We start from the raw sequence: 17,069 nt of genomic DNA, 5'->3' as shown, positions 1-17,069 counted from the left end.
TTTTGAGGTATATACAAGGAACAATCGAGCATGGACTATTGTACACCCAAGGCAATGACATCAGGCTAAGTGGGTTCACTGACGCAGATTGCGCTGGAAGTTCAGTAGATCGGAAAAGTACAACTGGGTACTGTTTCAACATTGGATCAGGAATGACCTCTTGGTGTAGTAGGAAACAAAAATATGTGGCTCTGAGCTTAGCTGAAGCAAAATATATGGCAGCTAGCACAACTTCGTGCAAAGCCATATGGCTTAGGAAATTGCTTGTGAATCTATTCAGGAGAAGGATGGAAGCGACCAGGATTTTGTGTGATAATCAGAGTTGCATCAAGCTCTCTGAGAATCCAGTGTTTCATGATCGATCGAAGCACATTGATATCAAGTGTCACTTTGTCAGAGATTATGTCCAACGAGGGGTAGTATAATTGAGTTACACTCCTACAGGAGAATAGGTGATAGACATCCTCACCAAGGCTCTTGGAAGAACAAAGTTTGTTTATTTCAGGGAGAAGACGGGGATGGTGAAGAATCCATTTCAGTAGCAGAAATGGATATGTATCGGGAGTTGCAATGCAACAGTTAGTAGTGGCAGTGCTATGGGCAGCATGATGCAGCATGTTGAGAGGGAGCTACAGTACAGATGTAGTAGTGGCATTGGCAGTGGCATGTACAGGAAGCAACAATGTAGTGGATGTGGGGTAGTAGGCCGAGCAACGACACAGAGGACTGATGCGCAGGATCAGTGTGGTGGTTCTATGGTGAAGCATTGCTAGAGCACATTCCTTGCTAAGAGGGAGTGTTGATTTTGGGTAGCATCAGATGTGCTCTAGCCTTGAAATTTGGTGGAGAGGCTAAGGCACATGAGATCTCCAAGACCCAGAAATCGTTTGGAGAAATTCCACGTGGATGAGGAATTATTAAAATAAATAATATTTTTAAGTAGGTCCTTAAGTCTAAACTTAGGAAAATAAAAATATTAATGGGTATTAATAAAGATAAGGGTGAGAAGCTTCTAAGAGACGAGGATCAAGTCTGTTTTAATCTTAGCCGTTGATTAGAGACTTAATCTCGGCCGTTGATCCATCAACAAGAAAAGTATAAGAGAATACTTGAGGATCATTTGGAGACACACTGACAGATACTCAGTATCCCAAGGAAAATCGATTCTCAAAGAGAAGGAGATCGATTTCAGAGGGAGAGTTGCAGGGCGGAGGAAGAGGAGGGCATCAACGACAGTCAGTGACTGATGAGGAGCTGACATAAGGGTATTGAGAGACAGCGCAAAAGGAGACGCAGCTCTCATGTAGGCCGCTGTAGAGGGACGCAGAACCACACAGAGTGATGTTGAAGTGGGAGAAGGGTCTCCAGGTTGTCAGAAAGTTTCCAAGGGAAGGTCTCAGGTGTCTTCTCTCAGTTTCTTTGTAAAATCATTCTTTGTAAAACGATTGTTGTTGAAGATTAATAAAACCCTCAGCTACTGCACTGGTTTTCCCACATTGGGTATTTCCGGGGACAATTGTCCAAAAACAACTGTTTTGATGTGATTGGTTCTTGCGCATGCATTTTTCTCCGTGAAATTATGTTATAACTGCAATATAATTTATTTTAATGTTTGCTAAAGGGATTTCGTAAATAACTTATTGTGAAGAATAAGTAGGTGAAATAAATCAGTTACTGCAGTAGAATTTCGGGTTAGAAATTTTCACATCTTCTTCAAACCAGGCACATACAACACATTTTGTAGATGGATGGTTTGATCTTGATTCAAGGAAAGAGTGATAGTAGCTATCCCTTTCACGGGGTGGGTGGCATTATCTCCAAGTATAATTTCTAAATTCGTCTTCTTTTCAACCAAATTTGAGAGGGCCTCCTTGTATCCAGTGAAGTGCCTTGACGCTCTACTATCAATCAACCAATGATCCAAAGTATCCGGAGGAGAGGGAGTAGATAGAGCAGAAATAAGATAAAACTCGTCTTGTTTTTCTACAACATTACTTTCATCATACTTGGCATTTCTTGTCTTTTTGGGAGGGCGACCATTTCCAGTTCGAGTAGTGGGAGCATTCCTCTTTCCTTTGTTGTTGAACTTGTTCCTTTGATTGCCATTGCCTTTGAAATTGTTGTTGTTGTCATCATCATTCCTTGTAGGATTGTTCTTGTGAGGGCACTCTCTACCATAGTGGCCGAGCTTGTTGCAATTGTAGCACCTTCCTTTTCTTCCTCCTTTGAATCCCTTGTTAGATCCTTGACCCTGTCTACTTGGACCAATGCTATTCTTTCTTTTCGCACGAACGGAGAAGGAAATAGGTTCATTTCCATTGGAAGACTTATCTCTCTCCATCATCCTTGTCTCATCTTGAGTACATCTAGCCAATAATTCATCAAAATCATGTATCCTGTCGTTGTTGAGAATGGTGGTCACAAATACATTCCATGGTCTTGAAAGACCTCCAAGTGTAATGAGAGTAAGCTCCCTACCAACAATAACTTCTCCAATCAATAATAGGTTATTCTTGATTTGAGTTATTCTCATGAAGTAGGATTGGATAGACTCCCCTTTATCTATCTTGATATCCTTCAATTTGTTCTTGAGAAAGAGGATTTGACTTGCATTGTTCTCTTTGAACATCCCAACCAACTTATATATTTCCTTAGAAGTTCCCAAATCAGAAATATAGGCAACCAAATGCTTTTGAATGAAGTCAATCAAATTTTTCTCATCTTTGACCCCACCTTTTCTATACTTTGTTTTAGCAGTAGCCGATGCATTTGAAGGAGGCTCCACCACTTTCCCTGCACATAGTCCAATACTTCATGCTCCTCCAAGATAAGGTCCAATGCCATCTTTCATGCATGATATTCATATTTGTCATTGAGCTTGTCCTCAATCTTGAAGTAGGATGTAGAAGGCATTGAGACTTGTCCAATAATCTTTGTCCAACAAACCTCTTAGTGATTAATTTTCTCTCTTGCTTGGGCTTTGTCTTCACCTGGGCTCTAATACCATGTTAATTTTAGTTAACAATGGTATGTTCTATGCTTGGCACAATTACTTCAATGTCCTTTTAGCAACTCAATTTCCAATTTAATTTTCCATAAACAATCACATTAACCATAAATCAGATTGACAATAACTATAGATAGAACATGAATAGCAAAATGCAAAAGGCAAGCCTAGACAAGAGAACACCAGATTTGGCGAATGCTAGGGAAAATCCCCAAGATGGGGAAAACCCTTTGATCAATTCGTCTTATTATTATATCAAAAGTTCGGCAGAGAGAGAGTACAATAAAGTCAAAATTGACTTTCCAAATGATGATTAAAGTAGCCTTGTCAAATTTGAAATTTTTTGCAGCAATCAACAAGTCAACACTGGTCAAAGCAACAACAAACTGTCATCAAAGCAGCTCGATCATACCCAATCAAACTCGACCTTCTAAGGTTGTCAAAGTCAGCCCAAAATAGTCATGAAAACAACGGTCAAACTTGGTCAAATTCTGCGGTCAGCCCTATGGTCAACTCTAAGGTCAACCCTGGTCAATGTGCCCAAAATACCTAGGTTTTTGTACCAATAGGTGCGGCCTCCAAAGATCAAAATTTTGGCCAAAAATCTCAGTCAAATGTGGTCAAAACACCCTTGGTCAATGCTGGTCAAACCTGCAACAAACTCTGAAATTTTGGCCCTACAATTTGTCCTCCTTGTCATACATGTGAGAGAATTTCGCTGCCCAATAGCTGTACGAACCAATTAGATGAGGAGAGAGAAGAATGTGTTAGATGAGATGATGCCAAATGAGGTTTGAGGTCTCTCATATATATATATACAAGTCGTCGAGGGTAAAGTGACATGACTCTTGGGCTTCATGAGCCTACATGATGATGTGGCTGACCTTGACAATTTGCACATGTGGGCATAATTTCAAAAACACATTTTTGCTTATCCAAGTTTAATGATCTTTAGATCGATTTTGGTCCTCTCGGAAAGAGGAATTCAATGCAATAATCATCTCCATCAAATGAGCTGTTCAAAGTGAAATTTGGCTCTAGTTTCGAATTTTAACACCAAGCCTTAAAATATGGTACAAAAATCTTAACATGCCTTATCAATGATTTTGACTCAAGTGAAGGGTACATTTTTGTTAAGGCCATGACAAAGGAGTTCAACAATCACTGGGGTACATATAGTGCTTGGCGCTCTTGATTAAATGCCAATCAGATTCCCTCATACATGATATAATCTAATGAAATGCCACAATCCCATTGATTCTGAAATCCTAAAAGGTATTAAGTCTGCTGAATTTTGAATGGGATATGAAATTCTATTTTCTCCATATGAAGTCCGATAAGGTTGGAATCACTCTCAAAAATCATAACTCATTCCATGGTAATGTTAAAAATATAAGTAAAAGGATGAAAATGAAAGATAAAGGAGAATGTTACTTTTACTTCAAGAATTTAGCATTACCATTAGGGAGCATCTAGGGAGCACCTTGGGAGTGTTTGGGAAGCATGGTTCCTCACATTACAGTTCCAAAATTCCCCCCAAAAAAGGGTGACACGTTGAACCATGCGGGCAGATTTGGGAATTGTGGCGGAATCATCCCAGAACCATTGTTCGGGCTTGCAGAACCATGAATAGAACCGTCACGGTTCCAAAAGTCTAGGAAGCATGGTATTTTCTGCAGAACCACGGTTCCGCGCGCGGTTCGGGTTCTTATTCGTGGGGGGGGTGGGGCGAGATGGTTCCTGCAAAACTGATCCAGCCCCTGAGAACTTCCTCATCCCATGAGAATTCTTTGGTAATTGGAGCAACAATCTCATCAAGGTGAACTCCCTTTTATTCCTAGAGTGATCTTGACCATAATCGTTGGAATTGCATGTATAATTTTCTGTGTTCTTTGACTTTTAATTCAAAACAGAAATTTGACCTCTTTTTTGAAGGTTTCATTGATCTTAACCCTGGGAGTTTGCAGTCTTAGAGATGTCATGAAATATAAGTATTACAGTAGCAACAACGAATAATATTTCACCTCATAGCAACCTCAATCCACTAGGCAATTCAAGAGAAAAGATATCAAAGTGTGCCAGCAAGTCTCACCCTTCTAGGGCAATCTTATCATGCATGAAACAGATATAAAATTCACTTATGATAGCTGTAAATATTGCAACAAATCTGTCCTTTCTTCTTCAATATTAATTTTTAAATCATTTAACAGTTTCAGCCTTAACTTATGTCAAACTAGCTAGACATACATGGACAAAACCATGAAGAAATAGATGGCTGAAAATCAGATCTGCGATAGAGACAATTTTGAACAGCTAAAAGCTTGATATATATATATGTGTGTGTGTGTGTGTGTGTTTGAATGAAGTTCATGTACATACCATAACCTCATCTCATGGGTTTTAGAATCTTCGAGCTCTCCAAAACCCCGGTCTCCAACTAGGGGAAACACTAAGAACCAAGGAGTATCACACAAGCAAGTGTCACTCAAGCATTTCCTTCAAGGTGAGATGTCTCTTCTTCTCTCTTCAACAAGTACAACCTAGGGTTTCATCTCAAAGCCCTATTCTCTAAGTTTCTAAGGAATGCAACCCCAACCCTTGTATTTAAGATGTTCTAAGGAACCCTAGTAATTCCAAGACAAGATAAAGTACAAATGAAGATCCAAGAGAGAGGAAAATTGATGATAAAAATGATTGTAGTTCATCATCTGCAATGTTTTCTTTAGAAGAGTAAATCCTAGTACCTCACAAGAATCCTGCAACAAATATGTCCTCCCTCTTCTTCATAATAACTCCTATGGTTTCCTCATGAACCCTGGCACCTTACTCCAATAAGACAAGTTCAAAGAAAATAGTACAATAATGATGATGATAAATGACTCTATCCTTTATATATACAGGAGATAAGGGAGACCAACAATACAAATGTGTGCCTAATCCCTTACAAGCAACCTACAAAGCCTCATGTACGCTGACACATAGGGAGTGCTGCACTCCATGGACACACATGTTAATCTCCAAGCTGATGTTGTACATGAGAAAGACTGCACATAGGGAGTGCTGCACTCCATGGACACACATGTTAATCTCCAAGTTGATGTTGTACATGAGCAAGACTCTAATGTAAGGTCACTCCATGAGATGTGTACGATGCTCCTCCTACAAGGACTCCATTGCTCGTCATAAGCCATGTGCTGCAGTGGGTTTACAACTTTACTCAACCTGCATAAACACCATTGCAACCTAGGCATTCCCAAGTCAACTCTATGCCTCCATGCAAGCATCCAAGCCACCTCATGCTATCTAGGGCTCAACACCCTCTTCTTGTATGCCAATTTTCCTCTTCCAATGTAGAACATTTTGCAGACAAAATATCTCCTCCATGTGGTCAACATTAGATGTTACTAAGCTGTTTGAAGATCTCCAATGCCCTGAGGAAGAATGTCCTGCAAGAACCCAATTGAGTTCAAGCAACCACTGAGTAAGCCATCTCCAATGTGCAAATCCATCACGGATCATCTAGGGGCTAATCACATACCATGTACCCAAAATCTCATGAAGCACCCCCAAACATGATGTAAACACTTTTGGAGTAACTCTGAAAGCTAACAATCTATCCCCACTTGGGGTTTTGAGTTGAAATCTCAGCATTAATAAAGTTTGATCACCTCACAACTTGCGACAATACCACACACATGGGGGTTTGTTCCTGTTTCCTTGTTTCATATCTCATGGTGTAGTTCAATGAACTCTCGTCTTTCATTGTACTAGTAATTAGTTACAGTCCCTTTAATTATTTATGGTTATTCATGGACATTAATGTAATTTTATGTGGTTTCATTTCTCTTTTCTTGCTTGATCTAAAATTGGGTTTTTTAATGCAGATACGCATATATGCAGATCCTGATATATTGCAGCATATGGGTACGTAGCAGATGTACCCATTATAATTTGAAACTATGATTTTTGTCTACAGATTATGAGATGACCCCTGAAGCTTTTATTTATAGATGATATCGATACACTTGTCAGGTAAAGAACATGCTCTTGTAATATCCAATCACCGCAGTGACGTTGACTGGCTTGTGGGATGGGTTTTAGCTCAGGTAAGAAATCTTTTAGAGTCTAGTGCATTATGGGAAGGCTTGAGGACACTCCAAAAGTGAATTAAGACTTCTTGTCAGGAGAGAGTGCTTGTTGACAGTATGATGTTAGAGATAGACTGGCTTATTGTGTTTTTCTTGAATTGAGTACATAACAAAGCATTGGTAGAGGGACCTTTCCTATGGTTTATGAGGTGCAGTTGTGACTCTTTATCATTCTTTTGTGTTTATTTTTTCCTTCCACAGCGCTCTGGTTGCCTTGGTAGTGCTCTTGCAGTTATGAAAAAATCATCAAAGTTTCTTCCAGTGAGTATTCCTTTTTTCTACTCAACAGAATATTTTCTGTTTTGTAAGACAAATTTTACTGTAATTCATGCCTTTGTTGCTATGTTGTCATTTTGATCTCCTTCTGTGGATGGTTTGCATACAAGTCTTTTATTAAGTGATTTTTCAGCCGTCTTTACTTTGTTGTTTAATAAGTCTTGTTCATATAAGAAGTTTGAAAGTAATCAAGTTCTTTCATGAATTAGTCAGTCATGTTCCTACTGACCTTTTGCTAATGTTTCATCTTTCATTTTGTTTCTACTCTGTACATATTGTTTTTGCAGAGCTAAAAATGTCTTCAATTAACTGGTTTGAAATGAAATTTCCCAGGGTGTGCTTTAAGGGTATGTGCTCAAATAGATTAAACAAAATATAGACCTAGTAAACATACTCTAAGGATTAACAATTGACGGCTCTGGTGTTTTGCAATATGCATTGAAGGAAAAGGATGGATGGAGGGAGCAATGTCTTTTCAATATGGCCCTTTGTTTTTAAAGTTTGATCATTGATGTATTGCTTGATTTGATTATGGACTTACAAGATGGACACTAGTTGTACAGGAACTAGAGAACATAGCCTTAGCACATAGGTTGTGAATTAAAGTAGTCACCATATTTGAATATGAATATGGTTCAATATGAAAAAAATAGTCGAATAGAACCCAATATGACTTTGATACAAAAGTACCTCTTAAGTATAATTTAATCATTAATATTGCTATTTACTAATTATTAATATGGACAATTATCTCTCAAGTACAATTTAATTATTAACATTACTATTTAATAATTATTAATGTCAGTAATTTTTAATATGAAAAATTATCAATGTTGGTAATATTACAAACTGCTAATACTAGTGATTTTTAAAATCGATATGTAAATTTGATTAATAATATTATTATTACTAATAATTGCGATAAAAGTTAAAACCATTGTAAAAAATTAAAAAATTTATAATTGTTAATTATTAAATATAATATGTGCAAAGGTGGGAGAATAGAAGCCACCCAATATGCATACTTCTAATTGGGAAGCTAATACTTGATACCCACGAGGTGGTTGATGCCATGATGTTGATACCCATGGGCCACAAAAGATGAAGTTCATACCCAATGCCAGTGCCCATGGGCCACAAAAGATGAAGTTCATACCCAATGCCAGTGCCCATGGGCCAGAAGAAACTGCAGCCAATACTTGAGATTTGAGGGTATTAGATAAAAACAACTATAGTTGAAGCTATGAAGTGGACACCCACGAGCCACAATGTGGATGTATTGAAGTTGATATACAATTGAAACTATGTAGTGGACACTCATGGGCCATGTTGCCTCAAAATCTAGCAGACCTTGTGAGAGGCCTCACAAGGCAAGGGCTAGACCTTGTTGCAACAGTCAAGTGGATTGCCATTGTCACCTCAACAATCCTCCTCCTGTTCTTTAGTGGAATTACGTGGAAGTACACCACATGGAAGGTTTCCCAGTTTTCACCTAAAGGATATTCTAAGCTAGATAGCTCAAGGTGATGTAAATAAAAGGCTAAGTAAAGGTACTTATTCACTAGATAAGAGCACAATTCGTTATGTGTAGGAGTAGCATACCAACTACAAGGCTCTAAAAGAGACACTTGTGACCCAGGGTTTCAAGATATAGATCAACAAGGGGATGCCTAAGCATACAAGCACCAAGAAAACGTTTGCAAATGATATAATCAAGAAAAGGAGAAAGAAAACTTTCAAATTAAGCCCCAAGTTGAACCTCTTGTCAAGGTTAGGGTTTTTCTAGAGCACAAATTGCTTAGGAGGATGATGTCAGCCCTATTAGGGCAAATTCAACCATGAAAAATGCTAGATTTTGAGTGCCAAGGATCAATAAATATGAATCCAAGCTACTAAAGCTCCAATGTCCATCCAATAAGTGCCCTAATTGAATTCAGCCCTATGCCCTAGCCCTAGTGGCGTGCATTAAAGGCCTTAGAAAATAGAAGAGAAGAAAACATAAAGGTTTTTATGAATTTTGACTACCACAAGGATTCCCAGTGCCTTTCCCTACTTGGGCAATGGAGTCTTTATGGCTAAATTTAAGAAAAAATTAATTTATGCTTGGAGTAAGGGGAAAACCCTAGTTTTCATTTGATAAACCCTAACTATCTTTTTATGAGGGGAGAAATTAAATAGAGTAAAGCTCTCTAGGAGGCCCCTTATGGTATTCAAGTAAGAACAATTTAACATACAATAATCAAGCAAGATTTTCCTAAAAGATATCCATTTAGACATGGAATACAACCCTAACATAAACTCATCACATGAAAAACATTAAAAATCTACAATTATACTTGTAATTCTTTCAAGAAATAGCCTTCTTTCTATCCCAAAAGGACATCTCTGAGACAAAAATCAGTCTCCAATAACAATAGCTCCAAGAAGTTCACATCTCCACAAGTAGGGAGTTACATCTAGGCGAAGTCGAGCTCTCTAAAGGAGGTTGGAACCCACAAGTTATGATGATAAAACACAATGGAGTGATCCTCTTTATATGAGGTCATTCACTTCCATTAATTTGCCTAAAACTTAAAAGCCCTTTGACAAAGTTTAATTTTGATTGTACATGAAGAAAATGGGTTACAAGCCAACCCAATAACTCAATACAATAAAATATTCCACTAATATCCCACATGTGTGGGTTGAAACTCCTCCTAAGCATGATGTCATGCCTTTTGAGGGCTAATAAAGCTCCAAAATGCAAGATAAGGTCTAGATGCATCTCCAACCATCATAATCAATTATGAATTGAGGGTGGGTCCTCAAATCAAACCTCAAAACATCTCCATGTGTCAAAAGCTAGCTCCAAGTGTCCTGCATCATTTCCATGGGGGCCATCAAGACAACATGGTGCAATCTCGCTCAAGCATTGGGGCTCCATGAGGTGGTACAAGCCCTCTGTAGGAATTTGCAGGGTAAGTTCCTCAGAAAGAACACCAAAAGGACACCGCTCACAACCAGATCACAGATCAATACACCAGTATTTTTGACGTGGTTAAAACCCTCAAAGAGGGAAACAATCCACGGCCTGAGCCAACGCGGCCACTTCAGGCAATTTATTAATCAAAGAATGAAAATTTACATAAGCTCTCTCATGCACAGATTACCCGAACAATGACCCTCCATGCGCTTTAAATAGAACTCATGGACCAATCGGGTGTCAAGCCACGGATCAAGTGTCGGTAATACCGAGGAGAGAGTGAACCGTCGGATCACTACATATCGTGACCGTCGGTTTGTAAATTACAAAATGTACAACGGTAAAGAAACACACTTTACCTAACTCTATACCTAACTCTATACTAGACCAAGTTGAACTTAACTATTTCCTATGTGTCGGAATATCCTAACATCCCCCCTTAAGAACAACTTGGGATAGGATTGAAGGATTTACAAATATGACACAATAGGAGAAGGAAGGAGGCACTAGAGCCTATCCCCCCTTAGTGACAACTTCCTGAACTCCAAGCATATATCGAAGTTTAGTGAACTTCGCCTCTGTGAGAGCCTTTGTGAAGATGTCTGCAACCTGATCATCTGTTGAACAATATTGCACTTCAAGAACATGGTCATGAATGAGCTTTCTGATGAAGTGCATGTATAGTTCAATGTGTTTGCTGCGCTGATGCTAGACTGGATCTTTGCATAGCTGAATGGCACTTTGATTATCACACCAAAGTGTGGTTGGATGCTGCTGCTCAAAGCCAAACTCTGATAGGATCTGACGAAGCCACAAGGCTTCCTTACTAGCTTCCACGACACCACGATACTCTGCTTCTGCTGACGAAAGAGAAATGGCAGCCTGTTTCTTACAAGCCCATGTAATAGGTCCTGAACCAAGAGTGAAGACATAACCGGCAGTAGACTTCCGATCATCAGGGTCACCAGCCCAATCAGAATCAGTGAAACCAACTAATAGAGGAGCTGCTTTGGCACTGTAATGAATCCCAAACTGTACTTTACCTCGAACATAACGAAGTATTCTTTTGGCTGCTTTCCAATGACTTTCACGGGGGTTTTGCATAAAACGAGCAACAAGGCCAACAGCAAAGGAAAGGTCAGGACGAGTATGGGTTAAATACAAGAGTTTTCCTACAAGTTGACGGTATAAGGTAGCATCAACTTCAGGAGAAGTACAAGAGACTGAAAGTTTGACTCCAGACTGAAAGGGAGAAGGGGCTGGCTTATAGTCTTCCATGTGAAAATGACGAAGAATATCACAAGCATACTTGGACTGGGAAAGGGAAATACCCTCCTTGGATTGCAAGACTTGAAGACCGAGAAAATAGTGTAAGTGTCCTAAGTCTGTCATTTCAAATTTCCTTTTGAGGCTAGACTTCACATGGTTTATAAGGTTGGGATCACTACCAGTAAGAATAAGATCATCAACATAAAGAACAAGGATGATAAGAGAGTTGCCCACTTTCTTGGTGTAGACAGTATTGTCAGAATAACACCTAGAAAAGCCAGATTCTAAAAGAAAGCTATCCATTTTGACATACCAAGCCCGAGGAGCTTGCTTGAGACCATAAAGAGATTTCTTAAGTCGACATACAAGGCTGGAGTCTGTTTGGATGAAGCCAATGGGTTGTTCCATATAGATTTCTTCATGCAAGTCCCCATGCAAGAAGGCAGATTTAACATCCATCTGATGGACTTCCCATTTTAAAGAGGCAGCAAGGGAAAGAACAAGGTGGATAGAGTTCATTTTGGCAACAGGGGAGAAGGTTTCAGTGTAGTCAATGCCTTCAACCTGTGAAAAGCCCTTAGCAACATGACGAGCTTTATGTTTATCAACTTTCCCATCTGGTCCATACTTGGTTCTGTAAACCCATTTACATCTAACAAGTTTGCGTCCCTTTGGTAGAGGAACAAGATCCCATGTATCATTTGCCAACAATGAATGATATTATTCATTCATAGCTGCTTCCCAATGTGGATGGCCTGAGGCTTCTGCAAAAGTGTTAGGATCATGATTTGCTGGAGCTTGAGCCAGTGAAGAAGAGGCTCTTTCAAACTGAGAACGTGTACGTCGCTAATCTGTAGGATCACCGGCAAGATCACCTGCTGCATCCCGAGTAGCACGGACCCATCTTGGAAGTTGAGGATCCTGAGAAGGTGGGGGAGGATTGTCATCCTCACTTTCATCATCTGAAGAAGAAATGTTTTCAAAAGTAGAAGAGATAGGAAGAGGTGGCACATCCGCCGGACTAGGCTCGCAGGCCGATTTATTTTCATCAAATTTTACATCTCTTCTAATGATAACATTTTTGGACTTAAATGGAATAAGTCTATAACCTTTTACATCTTCAGAATATCCAACAAAAGTACATTTCTCACTCTTAGGTTCTAAAGCTTTATGCTTTTCATCTGGAATATGGGCCCATGCTTCACTTCCAAAAACACGAAAGTGACTTACATCTGGTTTAATGGAACTCCAAGCTTCTTCTGGAGTGATATTCTTTAGAACCTTAGTAGGAGTGCGATTGATTATATAATTTGCACAATTAATTGCTTCGGCCCAAAAACTAAGACTGAGTCCTTTAGATTGCAGCATACAATTAGCCATTTCCTTTAAGGTGTGATTTTTCCTTTCAGCTACACCATTTTGTTGTGGAGTGTATGGAACAGTATGTTGCATTTGAATTCCATTTTCGGTGCAAAAGTTGATGAATGTGTTTTTAACATATTCTCCACCATTATCAGTTCTTAGCTTAAGAATTTGATGTCCAGATTGTTTTTCAACAAAGGCTTTGAAGGCCAAAAATGTGTTTAATACTTCGCTCTTGAGTTTTAAGAAGTATACCCAAGTGCGTCTGGAGAAATCATCAATGAAAGTTAAGAAATACTTGCAGCCAGAGAATGAAGCAACAGGAAGTGGACCACATAAATCACTGTGCACAAGCTGTAAAGGGGCTGAGGCGTGCCAAGAGGCACGTTTTTCAAAACTGTCCCGATGATGTTTTCCGAGTACACATCCGGAACAAACACCATCTCTGCAAGATACCATAGGAAGACCTGTCACCATATTTTCTTTACATAGATGCTGAAGGGAGCGATAGTTTAAGTGACCAAATCGCTCATGCCAAAGTTTGCTCACTTCATCATTATGAGCAACAAATACTGAGGGAAGATTTGATGACCCAAAGTTGTGAAACTTATACAACCTTGTGGAATCATCAGCAATACCAGTAGCTAGAATCTGTTTAGTATCTCTTAGATCCTTGATTACAACATCATGAGGTGAAAATTCAACGATTTTACCTTCACCTGAATGAGTTATCTGATATACAGATAGAAGGTTGCAGGATAAGGTTGGAACACATAATACATCATTACACTGACCATTGTCTAGATGAACAGTTCCAGTCCCTACAACATTAAGAGATCTATCATCACCAACATATATATTTTTGGTGTTACAATCATTTAAAGAAGAAAACATGGCTTTGTTTTTGGCCATGTGATAAGAGGCTCCAGAATCAATGAGCCACTCATGAGAATGAGAAGAAGAAGATACATTTAATGCATAACCAGACTGAGGTGATTGACAACGACATGCAGAAAGTGCCATTCCTGAAGATGAAGTTGAAGAATGCTCCACATGGATGTTATGTTTCTTCATTGCGGCTTCCAAGGCTTCCATCTTCTTAAAGCATTTAGATTCTAAGTGGCCATCTCGATTACAGAAGTTACAATGTCTATCAGTCTTCTTCCATTTGTTTTTATTGGTCTTATCATTTTGCTGAAATGATCTTTCATTTTGAGGCTCAGTTTGCTTAGGACCCTTGTTTGGTTTAGGACCATTCTTTTTAGGATATGACTTCTTAGGATTCTTTGAATTTGGTTGCTGCTGGGCGGCTAACGCTTTCTTGGAAGAGTTTCCAAGATTAAGAAGACCAAGGTGTAAGAGTTTTTCTTGTTCTCTTATTAAAGAATCACAAAAAGAGTCAAAGGAAGGGGCCTTGTAGTCTTTTCCTTGACAAATGAAAGCTTCCCTTGTAGAATGGAAGGTGGAAACAAATACAGAGTAGGCTGGTCCTAACTTAGTAAGGATGGAATAAATAAGGTTACTATCTTCTTTCTTAACCTTAACACCTTCCAAGAGATATCTAAGGGTCTTGAATTTGGACAAGAAATCTTCAATGCAAGAAAAATTATTAGGATCCAATGTAAGCAACTCATTTTCAAGTTGATGGGCTCTAATTTCATTTTTAATCCCAAAAACTTTAGTGATTTGTTCCAATGCTTCATGAGGAGTATCAAGTTCTGCAATATGGAATCTAAGATCAGGAGAAATAGACATCCCTATCAAACCACGTGCTTGATCTTGTCTATTTTCCCATTTTGCAGCCTTGTCTTCATCTTTTGGTTTCTTCTCTTGGCCTGTGGCTATTCTGTAGAGACCTTTACTTCTAAGTAAATCTTCCATGTAGGATATCCATTGGAAGTAGTTAGTGCTGTCAAGAATGACTTGGCATGGACTTTCCATTTAAAAAAAAAAACCGAAGCTGAAGATGTTGAAAGTAAGTGTTCCAATGGATAGATCTCGAAAAATTAGTTTGTTTTAAAAAAAACGGCTCTGAAAAAGGCTTCCGGATGAAGAAGTTATGGCTTTTTGAATTTTTTTTTTGTTGAAGTTGCCAGCAAAGTGCGCGAATGTGCGGGAATGAAAAAAAACGCCCCCACAAAATGGAGATTTGAACCCAAGACCTTTACTCTCGTAAAATAGCTTTGAACCAATTGAGCTATACAAAAGATTTGAGAGAGAGAGAGGGGGGGGGGGGGGGCCTTGGGTTGCTTGCTTGCCTTGAGAAAGCTCTTTTTTCCTACAAAACAAAAACACAAAACCCAACACGAATATGTAAAGAAAAACGAACCTTACGGCTCGAAGTTAGCTTTAGCCGGAAACTAAATATTTTTCTCAATGTTTCTGATTTTCCAAGATCACACTAAGGTGCAGGGAAAAGAGCATACGCATGAGAAAAAAAACTTCCTTTCTGTTTCTTATTTGCCCAGATCGCACAGAGTCGCAGGGCAAAGAGCATACGCAGAAATGAAAGGTATAGATCCGGTAATAAAAAAAGGCTAAATAAACAGAAACCGAAATAACCAGAGAGAAAATAACAGTAAACTGCAAATAAACACTGTATACCTCCAGATCTTAAAAATGACGCAGATAGGGCTACCGGAAACTTTTTCGCGTGAAACGAAAGGGGTTCCTCACTGGAACAGATGCTCCGAACACAACAGAGCAGTCCTCTCGGCCCGAAAGTAGTTAGAAACAGTAGATCTAGGAAACGACAGCCGCATGCAGTTCTACCGGCTTCAGATTTGGATCACCAACGGACGCGACCCTCAAATAGCCCTGATACCATGTAGGAATTTGCAGGGTAAGTTCCTCAGAAAGAACACCATAAGGACACCGCTCACAACCAGATCACAGATCAATACACCAGTATTTTTGACGTGGTTAAAACCCTCAAAGAGGGAAACAGTCCACGGCCTGAGCCAACGCGGCCACTTCAGGCAATTTATTAATCAAAGAATGAAAATTTACATAAGCTTCTCTCATGCACGGATTACCCGAACAATGACCCTCCATGCACTTTAAATAGAACTCATGGACCAATCGGGTGTCAAGCCACGGATCAAGTGTCGGTAATACCGAGGAGAGAGTGAACCGTCGGATCACTACATATCGTGACCGTCGGTTTGTAAGTTACAAAATGTACAACGGTAAAGAAACACACTTTAACTAACTCTATACCTAACTCTATACTAGACCAAGTTGAACTTAACTATTTCCTATGTGTCGGAATATCCTAACACCCTCCCTAGTCATCTCAGGGATTATCATCATCATTAGGATTTCAGATGTAGTCATGCCCATCAAATAGTGTCAAGGGCAGCGTGGGGGCATGTTGGGTCTGCTTGGAGGCATGTTGGGTCCACTAGGTACATCATCAAGAATCTCCAACACTAAGCAAAGTGAGCTCAATGTTTCATCATTTGGGGGCGCTCTGAGGTGTCAATCAATTGATGAAATCATCAAAGCACCCAACGCTCTGATGTGGAGGGGCAACACTGCATATGCAAGGTCATCACTACTTTGTGAAGGACCACTTGGCAGAACCATCTCAAACTCAAGTGAAAGCAACCACCCATTAAAGACAATGACCATAAATGCATCATAGTGGACCGTACATAATTGTTAAGGGCATAATAAGACTTCAAATAGGGATTCCTTCAAATATCTAAATAGACCAGGTCCCATAAAAGTGATTCCTACCTTGTTAGAGGTGGCTAGGTAATCAACCCTATTAGGTGCTTCCAGCCCCTAAGGCGAGGTGACATTCTAAGGTCAAACCTTGAATTCATAAATGTTAGTGATAATCATGGCAACAGAGGGGAATAACTTCATGGCTAGGTGCCATGGTCTTGGGACCAACTGATGGAGGTCCATCATCTTGAGTGTATAAATATATGGAGGGAGCAATCATGGAGACATGAGATACCCCTTTCCTCGACCTTCTTTTTCCACCCCTTTGGTTCGACTTCTGCTTTGTTTTGATAATGCTTTTATATGGAGCGTA

At 39.4% G+C, this 17,069-nt stretch overlaps 1 protein-coding gene across 1 annotated transcript in view; it reads left to right on the top strand.

The window, feature by feature from the left end:
• The window catches only part of LOC149162402 (1-acyl-sn-glycerol-3-phosphate acyltransferase 2-like), a 297,961-nt gene that overhangs the window by 162,862 nt on the left and 118,030 nt on the right, over positions 1 to 17,069 (top strand). The window contains exons 3-5 of the mRNA XM_089437250.1: positions 6,892 to 6,931; positions 7,040 to 7,113; positions 7,357 to 7,416. Coding sequence (XP_089293376.1) covers positions 6,892 to 6,931; positions 7,040 to 7,113; positions 7,357 to 7,416 — 174 coding nt within the window. The remainder of the gene's footprint in view (positions 1 to 6,891; positions 6,932 to 7,039; positions 7,114 to 7,356; positions 7,417 to 17,069) is intronic.

This window comes from Pinus tabuliformis, chromosome 5_2, assembly GCF_031772625.1.
Source record: "Pinus tabuliformis cultivar Carrire ecotype Pingquan chromosome 5_2, CPIR1, whole genome shotgun sequence".
Lineage (NCBI taxonomy): Eukaryota > Viridiplantae > Streptophyta > Pinopsida > Pinales > Pinaceae > Pinus > Pinus tabuliformis.
This window is presented reverse-complemented; position numbering and strand designations above follow the sequence as displayed.